The 20,496-nt window shown below is 57.6% G+C and overlaps 2 protein-coding genes across 5 annotated transcripts in view; one reads left to right on the plus strand and one right to left on the minus strand.

Moving 5' to 3' along the window:
- Positions 1-1,249: 1,249 nt before the first annotated feature.
- On the minus strand, positions 1,250-16,365 carry BCAP31 (B cell receptor associated protein 31). Of its 3 annotated transcripts, none has more exons than XM_075538984.1 (8): positions 16,346-16,365; positions 15,495-15,618; positions 13,897-13,997; positions 11,244-11,391; positions 3,057-3,192; positions 2,533-2,656; positions 1,945-2,045; positions 1,250-1,503 (listed from the first exon to the last, which is right to left on the minus strand). In XM_075538984.1, exons 2-8 carry the CDS (start codon positions 15,584-15,586, stop codon positions 1,465-1,467), a joined length of 741 nt encoding a protein of 246 aa, XP_075395099.1. In that variant the 5' UTR covers positions 15,587-15,618; positions 16,346-16,365; the 3' UTR covers positions 1,250-1,464. The 3 variants fall into 3 exon arrangements, with proteins under 3 accessions (XP_075395099.1, XP_075395096.1, XP_075395097.1); XM_075538981.1 differs by lacking the exon at positions 16,346-16,365 and adding an exon at positions 16,205-16,280; XM_075538982.1 differs by lacking the exon at positions 16,346-16,365 and adding an exon at positions 16,169-16,261.
- Positions 16,366-16,646: 281 nt separating this feature from the next.
- The window catches only part of ABCD1 (ATP binding cassette subfamily D member 1), a 31,482-nt gene continuing 27,632 nt past the window's right edge, over positions 16,647-20,496 (plus strand). For both annotated transcript variants that reach the window (XM_075538626.1, XM_075538627.1), the window contains exons 1-2: positions 16,647-17,878; positions 20,074-20,254. In XM_075538626.1, coding sequence (XP_075394741.1) covers positions 16,982-17,878; positions 20,074-20,254 — 1,078 coding nt within the window. In that variant the 5' untranslated portion in view covers positions 16,647-16,981. The remainder of the gene's footprint in view (positions 17,879-20,073; positions 20,255-20,496) is intronic.

The raw sequence follows: 20,496 nt of genomic DNA on the forward strand, positions 1-20,496 counted from the left end.
AGGAGTTCCCCATAGACGGACTAGGAGTGTGTGCCAGGCTGTGGAGGGCCTGTCCTCATCAGGAAGGAACCCTCCATGGGCTGGATGCTTCCAAGGTCAGGTCAGATGGCCTGTGGAGGCTAGCTGGTTTTGGCAGTGCATTTTGGGTGCCACCAAGCAAGTGGGATGGTGGTAGGATGTGGACCTATAGGAGGTGGGCAGATCTAGCATGGAATGTGGCTTCGTGGAGGCCTAGGAGGCCCTCGTGCCCATCCATCAAAGTCTTATCTCCAAGATTACTTATTTCCTTCTCACTGTACCTTGGCCTCTCCCCCATACCTCTGCCTCTCCCCCACCCATCTTTTCCTGCTGCCCCAGAGCCCTACCTCTAGCCCATCCTCCAACCAATTGTCCCTTGCTCAGCAGGACTGAGGTCCCCACCCTTGATGAAGACTAGGGGTGTGGCAGGAGAAAGCCAGGGCCCACAGGAAGCAGGCAGCCTGAGAACAGGTGAGCAGGACATTCCCACAGCTCAGTCTCACCTGAGGAGGCGCGCGCGCGCACGCACGCGCACACACACACACACCCTACCCCCTGCAAGGCCTGGCACAGACGGGCACTCAGGAGGGGGGCGGTGGGCCTGCTGTTGACGAGGCAGGATTGGACTTTCGCCTTTAGAGGCTCAGGGTGGCCTCAGTGGCGTGGCCGCTTCCTGGAGGCTTCTGCATAGCAACAGGCAGGTAGCAAGGGAGCGGCCAGGCCCAGGGCAAGGCTGGTGGACACCCCGCCTCGGTCAAGGCCAATACCCGGGGGCAATTCCATCCTCAGCTTGGGTCCCTGATACAACCTGGCGCAGCTCCAGGGGTGGCTGAGGAGGTGACTCACCCTAGAGTGACTCTTAATGCCTAGTCTACTTCTGGGGGCTGGAACAGGTCATGGTTACGGTCATGGCCAAGGGCAAGCTGTCTCTTGGATTCACATTAATCAGAGGTCATCCTGTAACCTTTAAGAGAGGGTGAGGCCAGGAATGACTGGTGGCACTCTGCCAAGTTCTCTCTGTCCCAAAAGTGAAGAACAGAAACTTGGAGCTGGCACCTGCCACCCAAACCCCTGCCAGCTCACCTGGATGACTGGTCCCCAGTTCCAGCTGCCAACCCCCTGAAGACTGGCAGGCCGACACACCCTGGGCTGCCAGGACCCAGGCCTCAGTAGGCGGGTGCAGAGTTCCAGAGACAGGACAGTTTCGGGCCTCAGCAAGTGGGGGATCAGAAGCAGTCATACAGCAACCTTTATTGCCCCACCCACAGAGAACAAGGGAGGGGCCTCAACAGCTAGAAAGTAGCCCCTGCCCGAGCCACCCAGACCTGGGTGGAAAGCAGACCCCTGTCGGGTGCTGGAGGGACAGAGGCCAGGGAAGAGAAGTAATGGGACAAGGTGAGGTGAGTGCATGCGTGCAGGCTGGGGACTGCTGAGGAGCGACTGTCCTCACTCCTCCTTCTTGTCGCTGGGCCCATCAACCGCCACCTGGAGGGGACAGAGAGCAATAGGTTGGCAAGGTGGACTTCCACCTCCAGCCAAGGTGCCAGGGTGAGACCATCCCCCCACCCCTGACCCCACGGGAGCTTGCTCCCCTGCCCAGTCTCCCTCTCTCTTGCTTGGGCCCCTTGTTCAGTCAGGGGGTCTTCTGGCTAGTTTAACCCATGGAAAGGCACCTCCCCAACAACTCCCAGGAGCACTGAAGTCCCACCCATCTAAGAGTGGCATTTCCCCAGCTTCACATCTTTAGTGGCTCCCAAGGAAGCTGCCCCTCTTGCTCAGATTTGGAGGGGAGGCACATGACAGTGTGGGGTGGGCAGGCTCCCCCCTCCCCACCATCACCTCTCCCTGAGAGGACCACAAGGCCACCATCTCAGCTCCTCAAAGCGCTGCCCTTCTGCAAGGAAGATGAGCCGGGTGCCCCCTGACCTGCAGCCTGGCATGCTCCTCCAGCAGGCGGTCATACTCCTTGGTCAGGCCCTCTGACTGCTTCCGCATGGCCAGGGCCTCATTCTCCGCCTTCTCCAGCTCTGCAGCCCAGGCAAACAGGTGAAAGGAGGACACGGCAGGTTAGAGAGCAGGGGCCTACCTCTGTACCCACCCTGAGCCTCCCACCCCACCTAAAAAAATGGGATGGCATTAAGCCAGATGGAGACTTTCAGTCTGACCTTAGAGGAAAGCAGGTGGCTCTCCCCAAGACACGCTAGGAGTCTCCCCCATTCCCAAGCTGTTTTCCATTTAAAAAGCAAAATGCAAAAAAAATAAAAAGCAAAATGCTCAGCCACGAGCTCCTCCTGCCCAATGGGCCACCTGCTCCCTGACACCCCCACCCCATATGTGGCTGGCCCATGCCTAAAGTGATGGGCTGTGAGATTTGTGTTCCCACCCAGCTCCACTCAGGCCGATTGCCACTCCACACGGCCTGGGGTGGAAGGGGGGGGAGGACGAAGAAAGAAACGTGAAGACAAATCCTTTGGCACAAGGGGGAAGTGCCAGCTGTGGGGGAGAGCTGCTCACTTTGCTTGCTGTTGGCCAGCTCCTCCCTCAGCTTCTTCAGCTCAGCCTTCAGGTTCTTATTCTCTTCCTCCACCTTCACCTCAGCTTCCCCAAGGCGCAACTTGCCTCCATCAACACCAGCTTCCTAGGAAAAGAGCCAAGGGCCCGGATTACTCAAGAGGGAAGGCCCAGTTCCAGACCTTCCCTTCCCTCCCCCCTCCCCAAATGTCAGCACAGAACTGGCCCACTGCTTCTTCTAAGCCACCCATCAAAGGCCAGGGCTGGGCTGCCTGCCCAGGGGAAAGGCAGGGCAGGGCCAGCTGGACCACCTGCTGGCGTTCAAAGTCGCATGTCCTATCTGCCTCAGTCATCTCCCTGCACCCAGCATTCCTCAGCAGGCCCCACTCCATCCTGACCTCAGGAGCAAGTGCCTGAGTCACCACTGGCCCAGACACCATCCCCCACAGGCTTGCTTGCTACTCTCCCTCTACCCTGGGTCCCCAGTCCATCCACCATGGTGGGCTGGGGCAGGCCAGGAGCCGCACCTTTTTCAGCTGCTCGTTCTCCTCCATGTACTTCTTGGCCGCCTCACTGGCGCTCTCTGCCTGCTTTTTAAAGGCTTCATTGGAGGCCAGCAGGGTGGCCTGCTGGGAGATGAGAGTCACCAGGCGTCGAAGCAGGCTGCAGAGGACAAAGATGGGGGCTGGTTGGCATCCACTCCTCTCTGGGCCCAGGGAAGGGGTCTCTGACAGGGACTCAAGCTGGCAGTCTCCCAAAGTGGGGCCTCTCAACTCCTTCATGCCAGATGCCAGCATTTCTCAACCAGCAACCGGATGCCCCAGCTACCCCAGAGCCACCTCTCAGAGGAGCTGAGAGGTGGGCCACAGGGAATAAGTCACATTCAGAGCTAAGGTTAGGGGGATACCTTCACATTCCCCAGGAGGAACCAAGGGCTGCTCTGCTCCTTTCTGCACACACTGCCCCAGGCAGCCAGCCACTTTTCACATGGCCAAGGCCACCTGATGTCCAGCAGAGGCAGCCAGGTGGCAACTGGGAGCAGAGGTTGGACCCCCAGCAGAGGGACTGGCCCACTCCATCCTCCATGATGGCAGCTGGCAAGAAGAGGCGGGATGCCCTCCCTTCAATCCTTGAGAGCAGCCTGGCTCAGTCAAGGAGCCAGAGGCTAGAAAAAGATGGCAGCTTGAGAGGAGTCTCAAGTCAACCAGAACCAGCTCCAGGGGGTGCACATGAAAGAAGAGAGCCAACCCCTTCATTCAGGCTGAGAGGAGGCCGGGTGGTGCACCCTCAGTGACCCAGGCCCTCCTACAGGGTCTGCCCACCCATACCTGCCACTCAGGCTCCCTGAGAAGGGCCAAGGACAGCACTAGGCCCACACTGCTACTGGCCCGGCCCTCAGTCCCAGGGTCCTGGTGAAGCTGCTCCATCACTGAGATGGGGCGAGGCCCCAGACCCCAGCAGCATGGGCCCAGCCAGGCACTTGACTCCTGGCAGGAGAGGGCAGTTTCCAGTGACATGTGCTTGCTAAAATTAGTGTCCGGGAACCTTGTGGCCTAAGGCTCAGGTTTCCTGCCTAGCTCAGCCTGCCCACCAGGCCTGACCCTCACTGGGCTGCCCCCCTGGAGGTGGAAGGAAGGACCAGCTGCCCCAGAAGCCAGGGAAGGAGCCAGCCTGACTCACACCATCATGGCTGGAAGTCACTGGGCATGTCAAGTGTGACAAGCCCACAGGCCCAGCACAGGTCCAGGGGCTGCGCGCCAAAGCTGTGGCACCGGCCCACTACCTTGGGCTGGGCACCAGTAGAACTGGGCACCAGCTATGGGGTGTCACCTAGTGGACACCACCAGGACCCAGCTGGCTAGGGCTGGCAGGACCATGGATGACACCTCCCCATGGAGGTCAGCTATAGGCAACAAGGGCCCTGTAGGACAGAGCCCACACACCCCACCCAATAGATACCCACCCCCTGCCATGTCCTTGGGAAAACCCAACCTATCCTCTCTGGGGCATCCCAGGCTGAGGGAGGGTTACAGTCAGGTCTGTGGACACTAAAAAGCCGACCCCAACATTCACTGCCTCCTCTCCACTGCCCTCAACCCCACCTCAATGGGTGGCAGAAGACAGAGTGGCAGAAGACTACCTGCACAGAGTGTCTCCCCACACAGGCACCTATATGCTCCCCAGGACGCCTAGGGTGGCCACAGCTAGTCAGTACTGGATCTTGAGAGTAGAAAGCTACCTTCTCACCGCCTCTCCTCTCCTGATGCCAATAAATCAGTCACTGCCAGGCCTCTCTACCTCTGCTCTGTCTCCTCCTGTTCTCACATGGCCTTCCCGTTGATCTCATTTTAGCCCAGACATTTAGACCCAAAGACTCTCTGGGGACCGTGTCCAAATGGGTTCTCTCGTCCCCTCCTGATTCCCCACTCAGCCTCCTGTTATGGAGAGCCCTCCAGCATCTTTTTTTTTTGCAGTGTGGCATGCTTCTAGAAAGGCTGGAGACTGGAGGACCCAGCACAGTAGGGCCAGCTACCCTTGCACAGCCCTTTTCTCAGCCCCTTCCCTCGCTCAGGGCAGCAGGGAGCCATTGCACTCAGAAGGAAGTGGGGAGAGAGTGGGTGGGAGGGGCCTGCCAGATTTTCCTCAGATATTCTAGGGGTTGAACACTAACCAGGCTGCTTCCTGGGGTTAAGGTAGGGGGAGGGAGAGGGACAGGGGAGGCCTGTGGGCCTGGGCCTCAGAGCCACAGTGCCACCTGTTGAGGCTCTCGGCTTACAACAACTAGGAGAGGCGCTGGTTCTTGCCTCTGCTGGAACTTCTTATGAGAGAGCCCAGGACTAACAACATAGAAACCATCCCCAAGCCACCACGCAGTCTCCTGAGGACAAGGAAGGCAGCTACAGGCTAGGGCACAGGAGGCGGTGTCTGGGGCCAGCCAGGGCTGCTTAACATTGACCACCCAGCAATGAGACACCACTAGACTGCAACCCAGAGAGAACGCCCAGCCCTCTGCCCTTTGGGCAAAGGGAGCCCTAGGGTCTCTGCTTCTCACAGACGGAAGTGTGCCGAGGCTTGATCATAGGGAGTGAGGAAGAGAGTTCTGGGGTCTGACAACCACTTTCTCTGCCCTGCGCCGGCTTCCTCAAGGCTGAATGGGTAAACTGGCCCACCCTTGGCTACATAGGCAATGCTTTCTGACAGGACGTTACTCAAAGCCCCCAACTGCAACCCTGAAACATGGCTTCCTGTGTACATAGGACACCTGGTATTAGCAGCCCTGAAGAATGGCGGGAGCGGAAGCCAGATTTCTGAGGGTTCTTGGGGGACGTCAGGTGACTCTTCCCAGCTCAGGGTCACATAGCCATGGAGACTGGTCTTTGGGGGTAGGGGTGCTTCCTCCAACCGATCAGAACCATTTCAGCCTCTACCCTGGGTAGGCCCCCAGGGATGGGAGGGGGTAAGCAAGCAGTAACAAAAAGCCCCAGGCTCTGGGCGCCCTGCTTTAGAACCACAGCTGAGACAACAATCCCCTCAAATCCCACAGGCAGGCAGGTAGCAGAGGGGTCATCAGCCTGGGTCCAAGGGTAGCACAATTAAACATTATCTGTGTGACTAAAGAAAGCCTTACAAAATGAACAACCACCACACCCACATATACGCATGCGCATGTGAGGGTATGATTCAGGACTGTGAACCGGTTCTTATGTAAAGCAGCACCCGGGATCTATCTTGTGACATGCAGACTATGAGTCAGTATAGCTGGGAGGGGGGGAGAGAAGAACAGGGTCTGGAATGAATCAGTTCACAGACATGATATGACAAGATGGCACTATGCTCCTAGCTCAAGGGACCCCCATCCCTCTTTTCCTTGAAAGGCTGTGCTCCCTGCCCCCAGCAGCTCCTCCTGTATCTCAGGTCCCTTGAGGCTTGAAGACGTTCCAGAATGTCTCCTGAGCGCTGTGGTGAGCCACAACCCCAGCAAAGCTGCCAGCACCTCACATATCTGTGACCTTTGACCTGGTCCCTGCTCCATCCCACTGTGGGCAAAGAAATGCTATTAAACACACATATTGCACCTGGCCCAGCCAGATAGGTAAAGGCAGGGGCAGTTAGCCTGCAAATACGACAGCCGGCTGCCCCCCCACCCCCACGGCCTCTCACTCAACTAATTCCTGCCATGAACACACGCCCAGGAGGCTCCCAGCCAGTCATGAAACCAGAAAGCGGGACAGGAGCTACCACAGGTCTACTGAGGCCTCCCAATGCCTGGAAAAGACACGGATGTGCCAGACCCAGAGGAGGAGACTGGTGGTGCCATGGGTGAAGCACTAGGCTGCTAACAAGAAGGTGGCTAGCCGTTCAAACTCGTGGCAAACCTGCTCCCAAACCAACAGTCTCTGCAACTGAGGGAGCAATTCCATTCTGCCCTAGGGGGTAGCTGGCACTTGGCAGTACCTCGGGGGCAGTGGGTGGGACTTCTAGGGATCAATCCTCTTGGGAACTGATGGGCAGTGGCTTAGCAGCTGAGCATGTGACTGCAGTCGTCATTGTCCTCCAAGAGAACACCCCAGTTTTCAGAAAGGGAATGAAGAGAAGGTAACTTTCGCACAGCTTGCACCATCAGCAGGGGCGGCTATGTCCTCCCAGAGGTCAGGACAGAGGAACTAGGGTTACAACACAAGAAGGTACCAAGCCCATGTCAACTCACAGGGACCCGAGAGCAGATACCCTCGGCTTTCTTCTGCAGAAGACCTGTGGGTTTGAAGTGCTGACCTCATGGTTAGTGGTCCAACGCCCAACCCATAGCACCACCAGAGCCCCTTCTATCCAAAGCCAGATCAGTAGCACTGAGGAGGGAAGCCTTGCAGCAGAGCCACCCTGTCCAAACAGTTTCTACCAACTGAAGCCTTCTGGGGCTTGACTACAAGAACCAGAAGTAGGCACGAGTCTAGGCTTGGCCCGAGAAGCCCCATGGGCTTCTCAGTGTCTTTTGGCTTCTCTCCTCCATTTGTAAAGGCCCCACACAGCAGGTCTGGTTAGTGACTCAGGGTCTGAAAGTTCTTATTAGGGACTGTTTGGGCCGGGCCAAGAAATTGAGTGCTAGAAAATGTTGGGGTTTTATGGAAAGAGGGTTCTACGATTCTTACTGGTTTCAACTAGAGCTCATGGTGGAGCAGACTATTCACCCATGCAGTTAAGAGTCGAGCCGAGGGAGAATAGCTTGAAGTCACAGCTGGGGTTTCAAGCTCTCCCATTTGCACCAGCAGGTCTCTACACTTCTCCAGAACACACAGCCCAAAGGAGGGGCTAGGAGGGTAGGAACAGCTCAGTTCCTGGAAACCCCTCCCAGCCCCCAGACAAGGGCAAGGAACAGGGCACAGACAGGGCCAGGTGCCCAGGCCTGGATGAACTCTTGTCTAGGCAGAAGACTCCAGGGGCCTTGTGAATTGCAGCTTCTACAGTACAGGCTAGCCCCCAGGCCATGGTGAGGGGTTGGAGGGTCCAGGACTCCACCCGTCTACTGTCAATGATTAAAAGAAAAAAATCACAACTGAAGGGGCAGTGCAGCACAACTAGAAGCCCCAGATGCATGGCACTTGCTCCTGCAAACACCTGGAGTCACTGGGAAAGCCACTAAGATGACCTATAGGGTGATCAAGGTCACCCAAGTACAGAAACCCTCCTCTGATACTCCAGGCTAGAGCGCTTTGGGCCTTCCTCTTGTCATCAGACGGCAATTATATTTTTAAAGTGCTTCCTCAGTTCCCAGATGGGTTGTGGTTGTCTGGTGCTGAGCTGGGAAGAGAAGCTTCCGTGGCTAGGACCATGCTGAGGAAAAGAAAAGAAGCTCCTAGGGGCTCAGCCACTGTGACTGGAGCAGCCCCAGCAATAAAGGCATAGGAGACCTAGGTCCTGGGGGCGCAGCAATTTGTGCATCTCCTAGGCTCCCTCTTCTAGAACAACCCCCTCCCCAATTCTTGTCTCTTTCTGGGGCAAGGCCCTGGTTTGCATACAGGGTCCTGGGCCCTACTGTGTTCTCACATATGGACAGAGAGGTGAGGGATCATGGCTGCCTCAACAATTTCATGCACATGAGCACATAAATGCAACCACTTCTCATTGTATGCATTTATAAATGAATGCCGTCAGGACACCAGGCGTGTCAAACGGAAGGCAGGCTAGCAGACATGGACAGCACAGAAGGCAGGATCAGCATTGAGAGGGCAGTGCACTGGCTAGAATAAGTGCCTGTGTCGCTGTAGGAATGGCGTCACTAGAAATGAGGGGTGCCTGTATTTAAGGCCACCTGAGAGGCCATAGAGGTAACTGCTGGCCATTCTACCCCATGGTGGTGGCGGCAGAGCAGGACTTGACTCCGGGCAGCAGCCCCAGTACTATAGGCCCACAGTGGTGGCTCTGTTGCACGTCCATTTAAAATCCACACTGCCGGGTCGCCCGCGCACTCAGCTTCCGTGAGTGCTGTATACTGGGAACAGGCCCCAGGGTGACACAAGGACCGGCTAGGAGGCAGCCTGCTAGAAGGAGAAGGGAGTGGGGAGGGCAGCAGCACCAGGAGTGGGGAGGGCAGCAGCACCAGAGCAGCAATATGCTCTCAGCCAAAAGCAGCAGTTTGCAGGCACCTGGGCAATCTCCCCAGAGGTTCCTATACCTACACACTGCCACTGGCTCGGTGGTCCTACGCAGGTCTTCACACCCTCATGGAGAGGCTCACTCAGCCTTCAGATGGCAGCACTGAGCAGGCTGCCAGGGCTGGCCAGCCTCTGCAGCCCCTTGACACAAGCCTGAGCTGTGCTGTGCCTCTGAACACAGTCCCTCATGTGATTTGGGGCTACACCTGCCCAACATTTAGCCTCTCATCCACAAGAAAACCACCCAAATGGGCAAACACTTGGCTGAAAAACTTCGCCCCAGCTCTCTCATGCACCTGAATCCACTGGTCTTAGAGCACAGAGATTAAAGTGGCATCACATAGCAATCGCAAAGGATGCCACTCACTTCCAAGCAACTCCTTCTACAACAGTGGTTCTCAACCTTCCTAATGCCACAACCCTTTAATATAGTTCCTCATGTTGTGGTGACCCTGCAACCATAAAGTTATTTTCGTTGCTACTTCATCACTGTCATTTTGCTACTGTGATGAATCAGGCCACCCTGAGGGGTCGAACGACCCAGGGTTGAGAACCACTGTTCTAGAACATGGCTGTTGTGACTTTTCAGCCTCTCTCCCACTCTCCCTGGGGCAGTCTTCCCACCCTGGGTTGCTTGCCGCTCCTCCCACCTTCCTTGACAGAGAGCACTGGCAGGCAGGTTTTAGTCCCCAACACCTGACGAGAGGCTCACTGTGCTCTCCTTCCCTCCTGGTTTCCGGTGCCCCCCACCCCCCTGCCCACTCCACTGGCATATATGTGTTACCTTGACTGGGCCACAGTGACCAGTGTTACCTCACCAGCCTCTATTTTGTGACTTTGTGGTACCACTCTGAATTATAGATGTCATGGTGAGGACCCCAGACATAAAATGCCACTAGTCATCCCCAACTGACAATGACTGAGTGACGATAAGCGGAGGCAGGACCCACCTACAGGCTCAGATTGGATCCTGGGTCCCTCCCCACTGAGAGATGAAAACACGAGAGCCAGTGAGACAAGAGCCTCCTGCCTCCAAGAATGAGAAGCTGGGTGCAGAGTGTCCCCCTCCCCTCCACCCCCAGGTGGCAGCCAGCCCTTTCCATTGACCTCTTTGGGACACTTCCTGAAACCTTGATATCTGAATGTCCCCAGGCTCATCATTTACCAGCTTCTAGAAGTTTTCAGCTGACATGCTTCTGAGTCCTTCTCTAGGGCCTTGCCTCCTCCAGCAATGTTCCCACCTGGCCTGGTTCAGCTTCCACTGAGAATCCAGGTATACCCGAGCAACTAAGCCAGAAAACCCAACCCTCAGACAGGAAGGTTGCACCCAGGGTCAAGAGTGGGCACGTCCTGGAAGCGCTGAACGTTTTGCTCTCTGGGCACACTACCAAGTAAGGAGTCTAGCCTGATAACATTGAACAACTTTTACCATTGAGCCCCCGAGAAAGCCCCTTCTCAGAATTTTTGCAAATCTTTGGCCTTGGCTGTGTGGCAACTGATCAGCCAACCAGTTAACAGCTGGAGAACAAACGAGCCAAGGGTCTGAACCCTGCTATGGAACAAGAAGCAGCCATCAGGACCACAGGGTGGCCCTGGCCCTTGGTCTCACCAACCACCAGCAGCCAATGGTTTGTCTGGCTGGGCTCACTTAGGTCAGGCCCCCAGACATTAACCTCTCCCAGCCTGACTTACAATGACTCTGAGTGATGGAAAACTTCACTCATGCCTGCAGTGTTTACACATCTGATCCCTTGCATGATGTTTAACAACGGCATCCCTCACAGATGTTCAACGTCAGGACTTACATAAGGGGCAGTAACACTGAGAACTAAAAGATGTTCATCACCAAACTGTTACAGAATTGGGACCGGATCACTCTAGAGGAAGAAATCCATGGACAAACAGTGCAAGTGGCCACACAATCACATCCCAGGTCCTGAGTCTCAGCTCATCCCCACCCCCTTGGAACGTTGCCCGCTGGGAAATGGTGAAGCTCCCCTAACTGGGAGAGCGCCCCTGTCTGAAGGCCCCTAAGCCACAGGAAGAGCCCCAGGCAGCGCTTACAAGGACAGCAGCAAGGCGAAGCCAGCGATGTAGAGGTTCCTCTGAGCACGGAACAGCTTCATGTGGAAATGCTCCATGGCGCCAGGGTTGTTCTGGAGGTTCACCTTCTCCGTCACGTCGTCATACTTCCAGATCTCCCGGCCAGCATCTGTGCAGTGAGAGAGGAGCTTGCCTCCAGTTCCAACTCAGAGAAACCAGGTCCCCAGCCCTGGGAATGGCTGCTGAGGAGCTCCCCAACCCCCAGGCAAGGAACATGCCAACCAAGACTCTAGATCTGCTGAAGATCTTGTCTCGTGATCACAAAAGGCACTCATAGTCATTCTCAGGACAAGCACACCAGAGACCTAGGAGGAGAGGTGCCACAGGCATGTTCCCCAGGAGTTTCCTGCTGTACAGGGGGCTCAACCTTCTACCCCAAGTTCCTCAAGAGCAGAGAGCTTCCCAGACTGATCATAGTGCTGGGCACAGCTGCTCTACCAAGGGAGGGAGCCTGGGCTCCCAAGAGTCCATCGAGTGTATGGCTCCAGGTGGGGGGTCCTGACTGTGGAAATGGCATCCCTACTTCCCCCTGCTAATGCTGGGTTGGAGGGAAGGGGGCTGTGTACCTGAGCTGTGACTGCTGGAATGATTGGGCTGCTTGGTTTTTTGGCTGATCTCCATGGGGGCTGAGGGTGAGCCTATGTCATGGGACCAACAGCTGTACAATGTACATTGTCAGCAGAGGATCAATAGAGGGGGGCATTGGTGATGGTGTCACCAGCTCAAAGAATCTGACAGGAATTCAAATGAGGTGAAAAAGGTGTCCAAGACACTGGGAATGCAGACGACACAGCACAAAGCATTGTGTGGCGACTTCAGAATTGAAATGGCAGCATAGAAGATGCCTGTGGCCACTCAAAAAGTGTGGGAACCCTCAGGGGTGTAACCAGTGAACAGCTAGCTGCTGACTGCAAGGAGGTGGCTTGGGTTCGCCCACAGGTGCATAAGACAGGCCTGGGTTTACTTCCAGAAATGCGGTCACTGAAAAAATCATCATGGAGCACAGCGCACCAGGAGCTGGGAACTGACTCCATAGCAGCTGGTCCAAGGTTCCAAGTTTCAGAATTCAAGAAAATAAGGGTACATTATTTCTCTAATCAGAAAAAGAGGATTAAATAAAGTTTTATTCTGTCACATGCACTCAGGAAGCTGGTTCCCTGGAGGACCACCTGGAAATATGAATCAAAAGCCTGGTGCTTGGTGTGGGAGGATGCCCGGGAAATCCCGGGAGGCAGCATCACTCTGTCCAAAAGCACTACAAATTGGAATCAACTTGACAGCAACGTGCTTTAAGGACATTTTGGGCCGATGGTACAAGTGGACCAGGGGACATAAGTGGAGACCTAGGCACGTAGCACAACAGGGTACCCCTGGCCCCATCATCCATCCTCAGGGTCAGTTCTGCCCCAGGTCTTTCCCACCAAAGACCCTAGCCAGCCATGACTAGAGCTTTCACCAGGGTCACCTAATGCCCAACTGGCGCACACTGCTCCCCAACAGTACCCCGAACCCCAGGGCAGAGAACCAGTGACAACCTCGCCCCCCACCCTCATAACTGTCGGCAACTTCAAAGGTCCTCACAGGATCTCCTGAAGAGGATAGGGAAAGTGAGTAAATCGTCCTCTCCCCAATTCTGGCCCTCACCCCAAGAGCTAAATCCCACTCAATCCAAGAGCTCTGCTGTCTGGTTTCTCATGGCACGCAGCCCTAGGGATGCTACGCATAAGCCCCACCCATTTCTGGCTCAGAGAGAACCTCAACTGGGAAGAGAGCAAGTCCACAGAGCCTCTTCTAGCGCTCCGGGAGGCATGCAGGCAGCTGGCACCCATCCTCTGTGCCTGGGTGCTGGTCGGCCACACCTGGCCAGTTCTGAGGCAGCCCTGCCTGAACAGATTGGACAGGCTGAGACAGCAGAAGGGCAGTGCCAAAGGCTGCTGTTGGAGAGTGGAGTTGTGCACACTCCCTTGGCCAGGCTCAGCTGGAGATCGTGGGGAGGTAAGCCCTTGGACCTGTTCCTGGATGGCAGCCCAGCCCCTACAGAGCTGCGGTGTTCTCAAGCAAGGGCCTGTCGCACTGACCCCACAGCAAGGCAAGCCTGCCAGTAGACCTGCAGCCAGCCTCTCTCGAACCCCTCATCTTCAAATGGTCACCTGCCAACCCCTCCCATCCCTGAACCAGCTCAGCTTCCAAGCACCTAGGGGTATACTCAGCGCAGAGGTTACAGAACTAGAGAGCCAGAAGGACCCTGAATGACCTGCCTGAGAGACCTGGGGTCTCTCTCCTCCTCCTACTGAAAACAAGTGGCAGGGCTTCCCATCCCCCCATCCACCAGAGCCTAGGTCAGGCATGGAGGGAGAGCAGAGTGCTACTGTGGAAGTGACAGGTGATCGGTTATCTGATCACGTTCATGGGCCTGTGAGGGGGGGCATCCTAAGATGAGGGGGGCCATCCCAAGATGAAGGGGGCTGGGTCTAAGCTCCACCCACTTCTAAAGGGGCCCTGCAAACTGTGATAGTCACCTAGACACAGAGTGACACAACCGGTCTACTGCAGGGAACTCTCCCATGGCACAAGTCACGGGCAAGGGTCAGGGTCTCAGGCCCAGCTCACTCACCCACAAGCAGAAGTACGAGAATAACAATGAGAACCACAAAGAAGGTGTTGCCGTAGGTCACTACCAACTCCACCAGGCGTGACTTGAAGATCTTCTGCCACCTGTGCAGGAGACAAAATGGCCTGAGGCTGGATTGGGCACGGGAAGGGGGAGGGCACCAGCGAAGCCAAGGGAATCTCTCTGGTGTAAGACCCTGCTGGCAAATCAGGTTACCCCAAAGGCAGCCATTCGAACCTACCAGCCACTTCCTATAGCTCTACTCAGTCCCGGGGGAGTCAATAGTAGTGAGAGTTAACTAGATAGCAGCAGGCTAGATCTTGGGGTCAAGAGAAGTAACAAAATTTTTAAAAATGATTGTCCATGTGTCAAAATTACTGGAAAACCACATTCTTAAACAAAGATAGTTGCTGAGAAAGGCAATTACCTTCCCATATTTCTTTTCAAGGTATTCAAAATCTTTTGTCACATGCTCCTTATTTCCTTAGGGTGTTTTTTTGACATGACTAATCAATCATCCTTTGTCCTTTATCTATACACCCACTCCCCTGGGATTGAGAAATGAGTCCAACCCACCACTTTTACCCATTAATATTCAGTATGGCCCTCTGAAAGGTTAAGAACCTTTCAAAAACATCGAGCAGATATAGAAAGTGAGCAACCCTTTCCAGATCAGAGCCAAAGTTTCTAACTGTGGCTAATTTTCAAATAGTCTATGGGACTCAGGATCCAATGTGGCACTGGGCTTGCCTGTCGCTCTAAGTGCCTTCCAGCTCACCCCTTCTCCCCAAGATCCTCTCAACTGCTATCGAGTCGATGCTGACAGACAGCAACCTTATTTATAGAGCAGGGGAGAACTGCCCTGTGAATTCCTAAGACTCTGTTTATGAGAGTAAAAAACACTGTCTTCCTCCCTTGGAGAGGGCTGGTGGTTTAGAACTGCTGGCCTATGAGAGCACAGGGCAACATGCAACTACTATACTACCAGGACTCCTTCCTGTCTCCTTTGGGAGGTAGTCTATCTGCCAGTTTCCCAGACTGCCTGCTGCAAGATGCGGGTGAGCCTCTGGTACACCTCCAGCTGCCAGTAGCCCAGGCTCCCCACTACAAGCACAAGGAGGGAGGAGAAATGGCCTGGGGGGGTGGGGGGAGAAGAGGTGTCAGCACAGATCACATGTTCTCTTATCAGGCATGAAGAGAAATGCTTTCCGAGTGCACTTTCCCTAGCCTCATGGGAAGAGAACCCGGCTTCACCCTTCACAGACTGAGTAACGTTTGTGAAGCAACGCTAGTAAGGCCAGAAGTCACCAAACCTGCAGCAGCGTGAGTGGGTGCTGCAAGCCTGCCGGCGCCCATAGCCGTCCCTGCAGACTGCAGTCCAGGGACTGCAGGGGAGGGAGGGCCAGAGCCTGAGTTGAGGGGTGTATGTAGGGGGGGGATCTTTCCTTGGGGGCATGCTAAAGGGCAGGATGCAGGGTGTGCAGGGAAGAAACTCAGCCAGAGGTGAAAATGCAGCAGAGCAAACCAGTGGTGCTTTCAGCAGGACCGGGTATCAGCTTGGTCACCCCCCAACCCTGGGCCTACCCACTGTGCAACCTGACCTTTTCGGGGGGATGAAGGGGATGCAGAGCAGCAGCACGACGAAGACCTCGGCGTACAGGAAGGTGGCCACGGCGGTCCACTGCAGACTCATCGTGGCTGCGCGGCCTTGATTGTCGCTGTCTCCTGCAGGCACACGCGCGCGCGCGCACACACACACGCGCGCACACACACACACACACACACAGACAGACAGACAGACAGACAGACAGACAGACAGACAGACAGACAGACAGACACAAGCAGGCGTGAGCGCCCGGTCCGAGGCCAAGCCAACTCGGCTAGCGCCGCCAAGGAGACCACAAGAGCGACTCCTAGAGGGCGCGAGGTGGGGCTTAGGGGCGAGGCCGGGAGCCCCAGAACCCTCAGGGGCCCCATCCGGAGAAAGTTCAAGAAGTACCAGTTTTCCTGGCAGCCAGAGGCGGCCCACCCCCCGCCCTCTCGGCAACGGGAGCGGTAACCCCGGTCGCTCCCACGGCTGACGCGCTGGTCAGGGGGCTCCCCACGGGGCCGGGCCGCGCCCTCCCCGCCGCCTCAGGGCCTCGCCCCGCTCGCCGGCCCCTCACCCTCGCCCCCCGCCGGCTCCCCTGAGGGTTCGCATTCTCCACCCGCCAAGTCCCTCAGCCCGGTCCCCCGCACCCCGGCCCAGGGCCCCAAGGCGGCCGCCGTTGCGCACCGTTCACCAAGTTCCTCACAAACGCCGAACACGCACCTCAGAGAAACAGGCACCTCCGCCAAACTCTCCCACCACAGCTACAGGCCCCGCCCCTTCCCCTGCAGCCGGAAGCCGGAAGCCGGCCACGGCCACGCCCCTCCCTGCCCGCCCACCAACCGCCGCCAAGCCCCGGCGGACCTCCGCCTCACGGTCAATTCTCACCCCGCCCCTGGGGGCTGGGCGCCAGGGATGACGGGACTGGCAGCCAGCCGCGGCGGGCGCGCAAGACGGGGCCTTGACGCGAAGGCGCAGGCCGCTCTGCCCGTCTGGTCCGCGAGATCCTCCAAAGCTCGGTGGTTGGGAGGGGGCGGAGCCACTTGTGAGGCGAGAACGGGGTGGGGCGCTCGGCCTCCGCCTCCCGCCCCGCCTCTGCCTCCGCCCCTTCCCCGACTCGCCCCTGGGGAGGGGTGGGTGTGGGTGGGGATTATGGGCTGGTGGCGGAGTCACTGTCGCTTCAGCCAGGCTGTGGAGCGGACGGACGCGCCTGGTACCCCAGGAGGGGGCTCCACTGGGGTAGGAGGAGGTGGCGGGAAGAGGCGCCCTCCCTGACGCAGGGGCTAGGGGTCTTGCGTGGAGAGGAGCCCAAGTCCTCTGCTCAGCTCCCAGCAGAGGCCTCGAGACCCTGAGGGGCCTGAGCCCACCCAGCAGGGACTCTAACCGCACTCCAGTTGCCTGAAGCAGCAGGCCGAGTAACCACTGCAAGGCCTTCCAGCCTCCTGCCTCGACTGCTGCTTCAGGCAGTAGTCCCCGTCGTGCAGGGGCCACCCAGGTGACATGCCGGTGCTCTCCACTGCCAGGCCCTCGAGGGCCACTACGCTGAAGCGCACAGCCGTGGTCCTGGCCCTCGCCGCCTATGGCGCCCACAAACTCTACCCTCTGGCGCGGCAGTGCCTGGCTCTAGCCAGGGGCTCCCCAGGGCCAGCGGGGGACCCCCAACCAGAGGCCCTCACGACCTCAGCCAAGGCCAGCTTGAACCGGGCGTTCCTGCAGCGGCTCCTGTGGCTCCTGCGCCTCATCTTCCCCAGGCTGTTGTGCCGGGAGACTGGGCTGCTGGCGCTGCACTCAGCAGCGCTGGTCAGCCGGACTTTCCTGTCCGTCTATGTGGCCCGCCTGGACGGCCGCCTGGCCCGCTGTATCGTCCGCAAGGATCCACACGCCTTCGGCTGGCAGCTCTTGCAATGGCTCCTCATCGCCCTCCCAGCCACCTTCGTCAACAGTGCCATCCGCTACCTGGAGGGCCAGCTGGCCCTGGCCTTCCGCAGCAGACTGGTGGCCCATGCCTACAGCCTCTACTTTTCTCAGCAAACCTACTACCGAGTCAGCAACATGGACGGGCGGCTGCGCAACCCTGACCAGTCCCTGACAGAGGATGTGGTGACCTTCGCTGCCTCGGTAGCCCACCTCTACTCCAACCTGACCAAGCCGCTGCTGGACGTGGCCGTGACCTCCTACACCCTTCTCCGCGCTGCACGCTCACACGGTGCCAGCGCAGCCTGGCCCTCAGCCATCGCTGGCCTCGTGGTATTCCTTACTGCCAACGTGCTGAGGGCTTTCTCACCCAAGTTCGGGGAGCTGGTGGCTGAGGAAGCACGACGCAAGGGGGAACTGCGCTACATGCACTCCCGTGTAGTGGCCAACTCGGAGGAGATCGCCTTCTATGGGGGCCATGAGGTGCGGATGGCTGGAGGCCGGGGTAGGGAGAGGGGCTGGGGCCAGGCCTGGCCCCGACAGGCCACGGAAATAGAGAAGCAGGAAGGCCTGTGGGGCTGCCCCGGGCCAGCCGCCTGCCTGAGCCCAGCCACTTCTGCTTCCTCTGGCAACCTTGGGCTGCCAGCCTAGCAGGACGGATCCTGCTCCTGCCAGGCCACCCCTGAAGCAGCAGCAGCTGGCCAGCGGTGGGACAAGTGGGCTGCCAGGCCTCCTGGCTGGGCCCTCGGCCCTTTGAAGGCCAGCCGGGGCCGCGTCCAGCGGCCGGCATTATGGGCATGACTCAGCCCACGCGGAGGTTAATGAGTACTGTCCTGGCGGCAGGCGCAGCGCTGAGGGTCACAGCTGCCCCCAGAGGCCTGCTGCCAGGCCCCCCACCACCAAGGGACGCACTTCCTGCCAGGCTGCCCCTGGCATGCCGCCCTTCCGCCTGGCCCGGGGCTCAGTTCCGCGGGCAGCAGCGAGGGGGGTGAGGTGAGGTTACTCCAGGCCAGCAGTTCTTTATCTCGCTTTGCCCCTCCCCTTCCTTGTGCTGGGGTTGGAGCTGCCTCAGGCCCTGCTCTCTGGGACTCTGGTTTGGGTCCTGGGGGGGGGAGGGGCGCAATGGCCTCTGTCCCCCTGTGTGCACTCTCAGAGGCCCGATCTTATCTCAGTGGTTTTGCACTCAGTGCTCAGGAGCGAGTTAGTCCCAGACATGGATGACTTGCCCCTCACCTCCTGGTCTGCAGAGGGGCATCCGGGCCAAGGAGCTGGCTGCTGATCAGCCTGGTGTTGGGCTGTGACCCTCTTGCTCCTGAACTGGGGCTGGCAGTGCCTTGGCAGGCAGCCAAAGCTGTGGCCTTGGGTGAGGTTAGCACGTTCCCCGTGGCTACATTGTCTGTCCTGGCTGGGGCTCCTGTCAGCTCACCGCTCCAGTCCGTTGTGGGGCTGGGCTCAGGAATGAAAGATGCAGCCCTGGGCCTTGGGTGGGGCTGGGCTGGAGAGACCGGATTGGTGACAGAGGATGTCTTCTGGCCCAGGACCTATGTTCCCAACAGGTCCCCTGCGGTCTGTGTGCCCAGGTGGGCCGAGCGTACACTGGCTGTGCAGACACAAGGAGCAGCCTAGCTCTGCTGGCTGGTCTCCCCATGGACACAGGCCCAGGCTCCCAGCTCCATCGCCAGGCACGCCCTCTCGTCTGCTTGAAGACAAGTGTGGCTTTCCTAATAAGCCGAGGTTTTGTGGCAAACAATCTCAGTCTCCTCAGGGCTCTGGCTATGTAGTTCACATGCCAGCACTGCTTCTTACCTCTATGCTGTGTGATCTCAGGCAAGGCGCTTTGCCTCTCTGAACATATTTAGTGGGACGGCATGAGAATCGAGTGGAGTGGCTAATCTGGAAGCACTGGGAGCCAGGCTGGGCGTCCCGAGGTTCCCTGTACTATACCAAGAATCCATGGCCCTTTGGCTCCCTTGCCATGACCACTTCTGGAGGGACCCCTACCTTTCCTGGCTGGTGGCTGGCTACTGCTACAGGACTCCTCTTCCATTCCTGCCACTGAGGCCCCTTCCCTGAACTGTGAGGTGGCAGGTGGTGACTAGGACAAGAATGGGAGGGCTATGGGCTTGGGTCTTCCACGGAGTGAGCAAGCAAGGCGTGCGTCTTCATGGTTCTGGTGGGAAAATGTCATGAAGTTTGTCCTGGCAAGGAAACCTGGGGAAGGCGATGAGGATGGGTGAGCGCAGCCACTTGCAGTCTCTGGGCCCAAAGAATGGGTTGCACGGAGCCGGTATGCCTAGGACTAGGTGTCAGAAGGGGAAATGACAGGTCAAAATCTTAGTCTGGGAGACTTGGGAGCAGATTGGGTTCTTGGCAAGCAGCGCCACACAGCCCGGCTGTCTGCCATCTTTGAGTGAGGCACCATTATTTCCCACTCCTCTGCTCAAGAGAGTTGGTTGCTATGCAATGTGCACGCTGCCTTGGTTTTCCAAGAAGGAAAATGCAGTCAGTCCTAGCTGGGCACGGACCTGTACTTTCTCCCCTTCGTCACTCCACTGTGCTCCTGCTGGATGAGCCTTCTACCCCCTGTAAACTCAGTCTGGTGGGGCCCATCGGCTGGTGGGGTGGGTCCACACCATTGTCACCAGCCCTTCTCACTCTGATCTCTGGTGGCCCCGCAGGTTGAGCTAACCCTGCTGCAGCTCTCCTATAAGGACCTGGCCTCCCATATCAACCTCATTTTGTTGGAGCGCCTGTGGTATGTCATGCTGGAGCAATTCCTGATGAAGTACGTCTGGAGCGCATCAGGCCTGCTCATGGTGGCTGTCCCCATCATCACCGCCACTGGCTACTCAGAATCAGGTGAGAGCCTGGGGACCCCATGTGCCCCGCTGGGGCAGGAGAGGAGGGAGGGCTCACAGCAGCATTCACTACGGGGCCTTCTGGCTGAATTTGCAGAGGAAAGAGACCTGGCCAGAATGCCTAGTGGCCGGGCAGCTGGCCTGCCTCTTGTTTGAACCCTCTGTCACATCTTAAGTCCTACCCTGCCCCTCTCTGCTGGTCAGCAAAGCACACATTCTATGTTTCGTCTTGAGTCTTCAGAG

The sequence above is a fragment of the Tenrec ecaudatus genome, chromosome X (genome assembly GCF_050624435.1).
Source record: "Tenrec ecaudatus isolate mTenEca1 chromosome X, mTenEca1.hap1, whole genome shotgun sequence".
Lineage (NCBI taxonomy): Eukaryota > Metazoa > Chordata > Mammalia > Afrosoricida > Tenrecidae > Tenrec > Tenrec ecaudatus.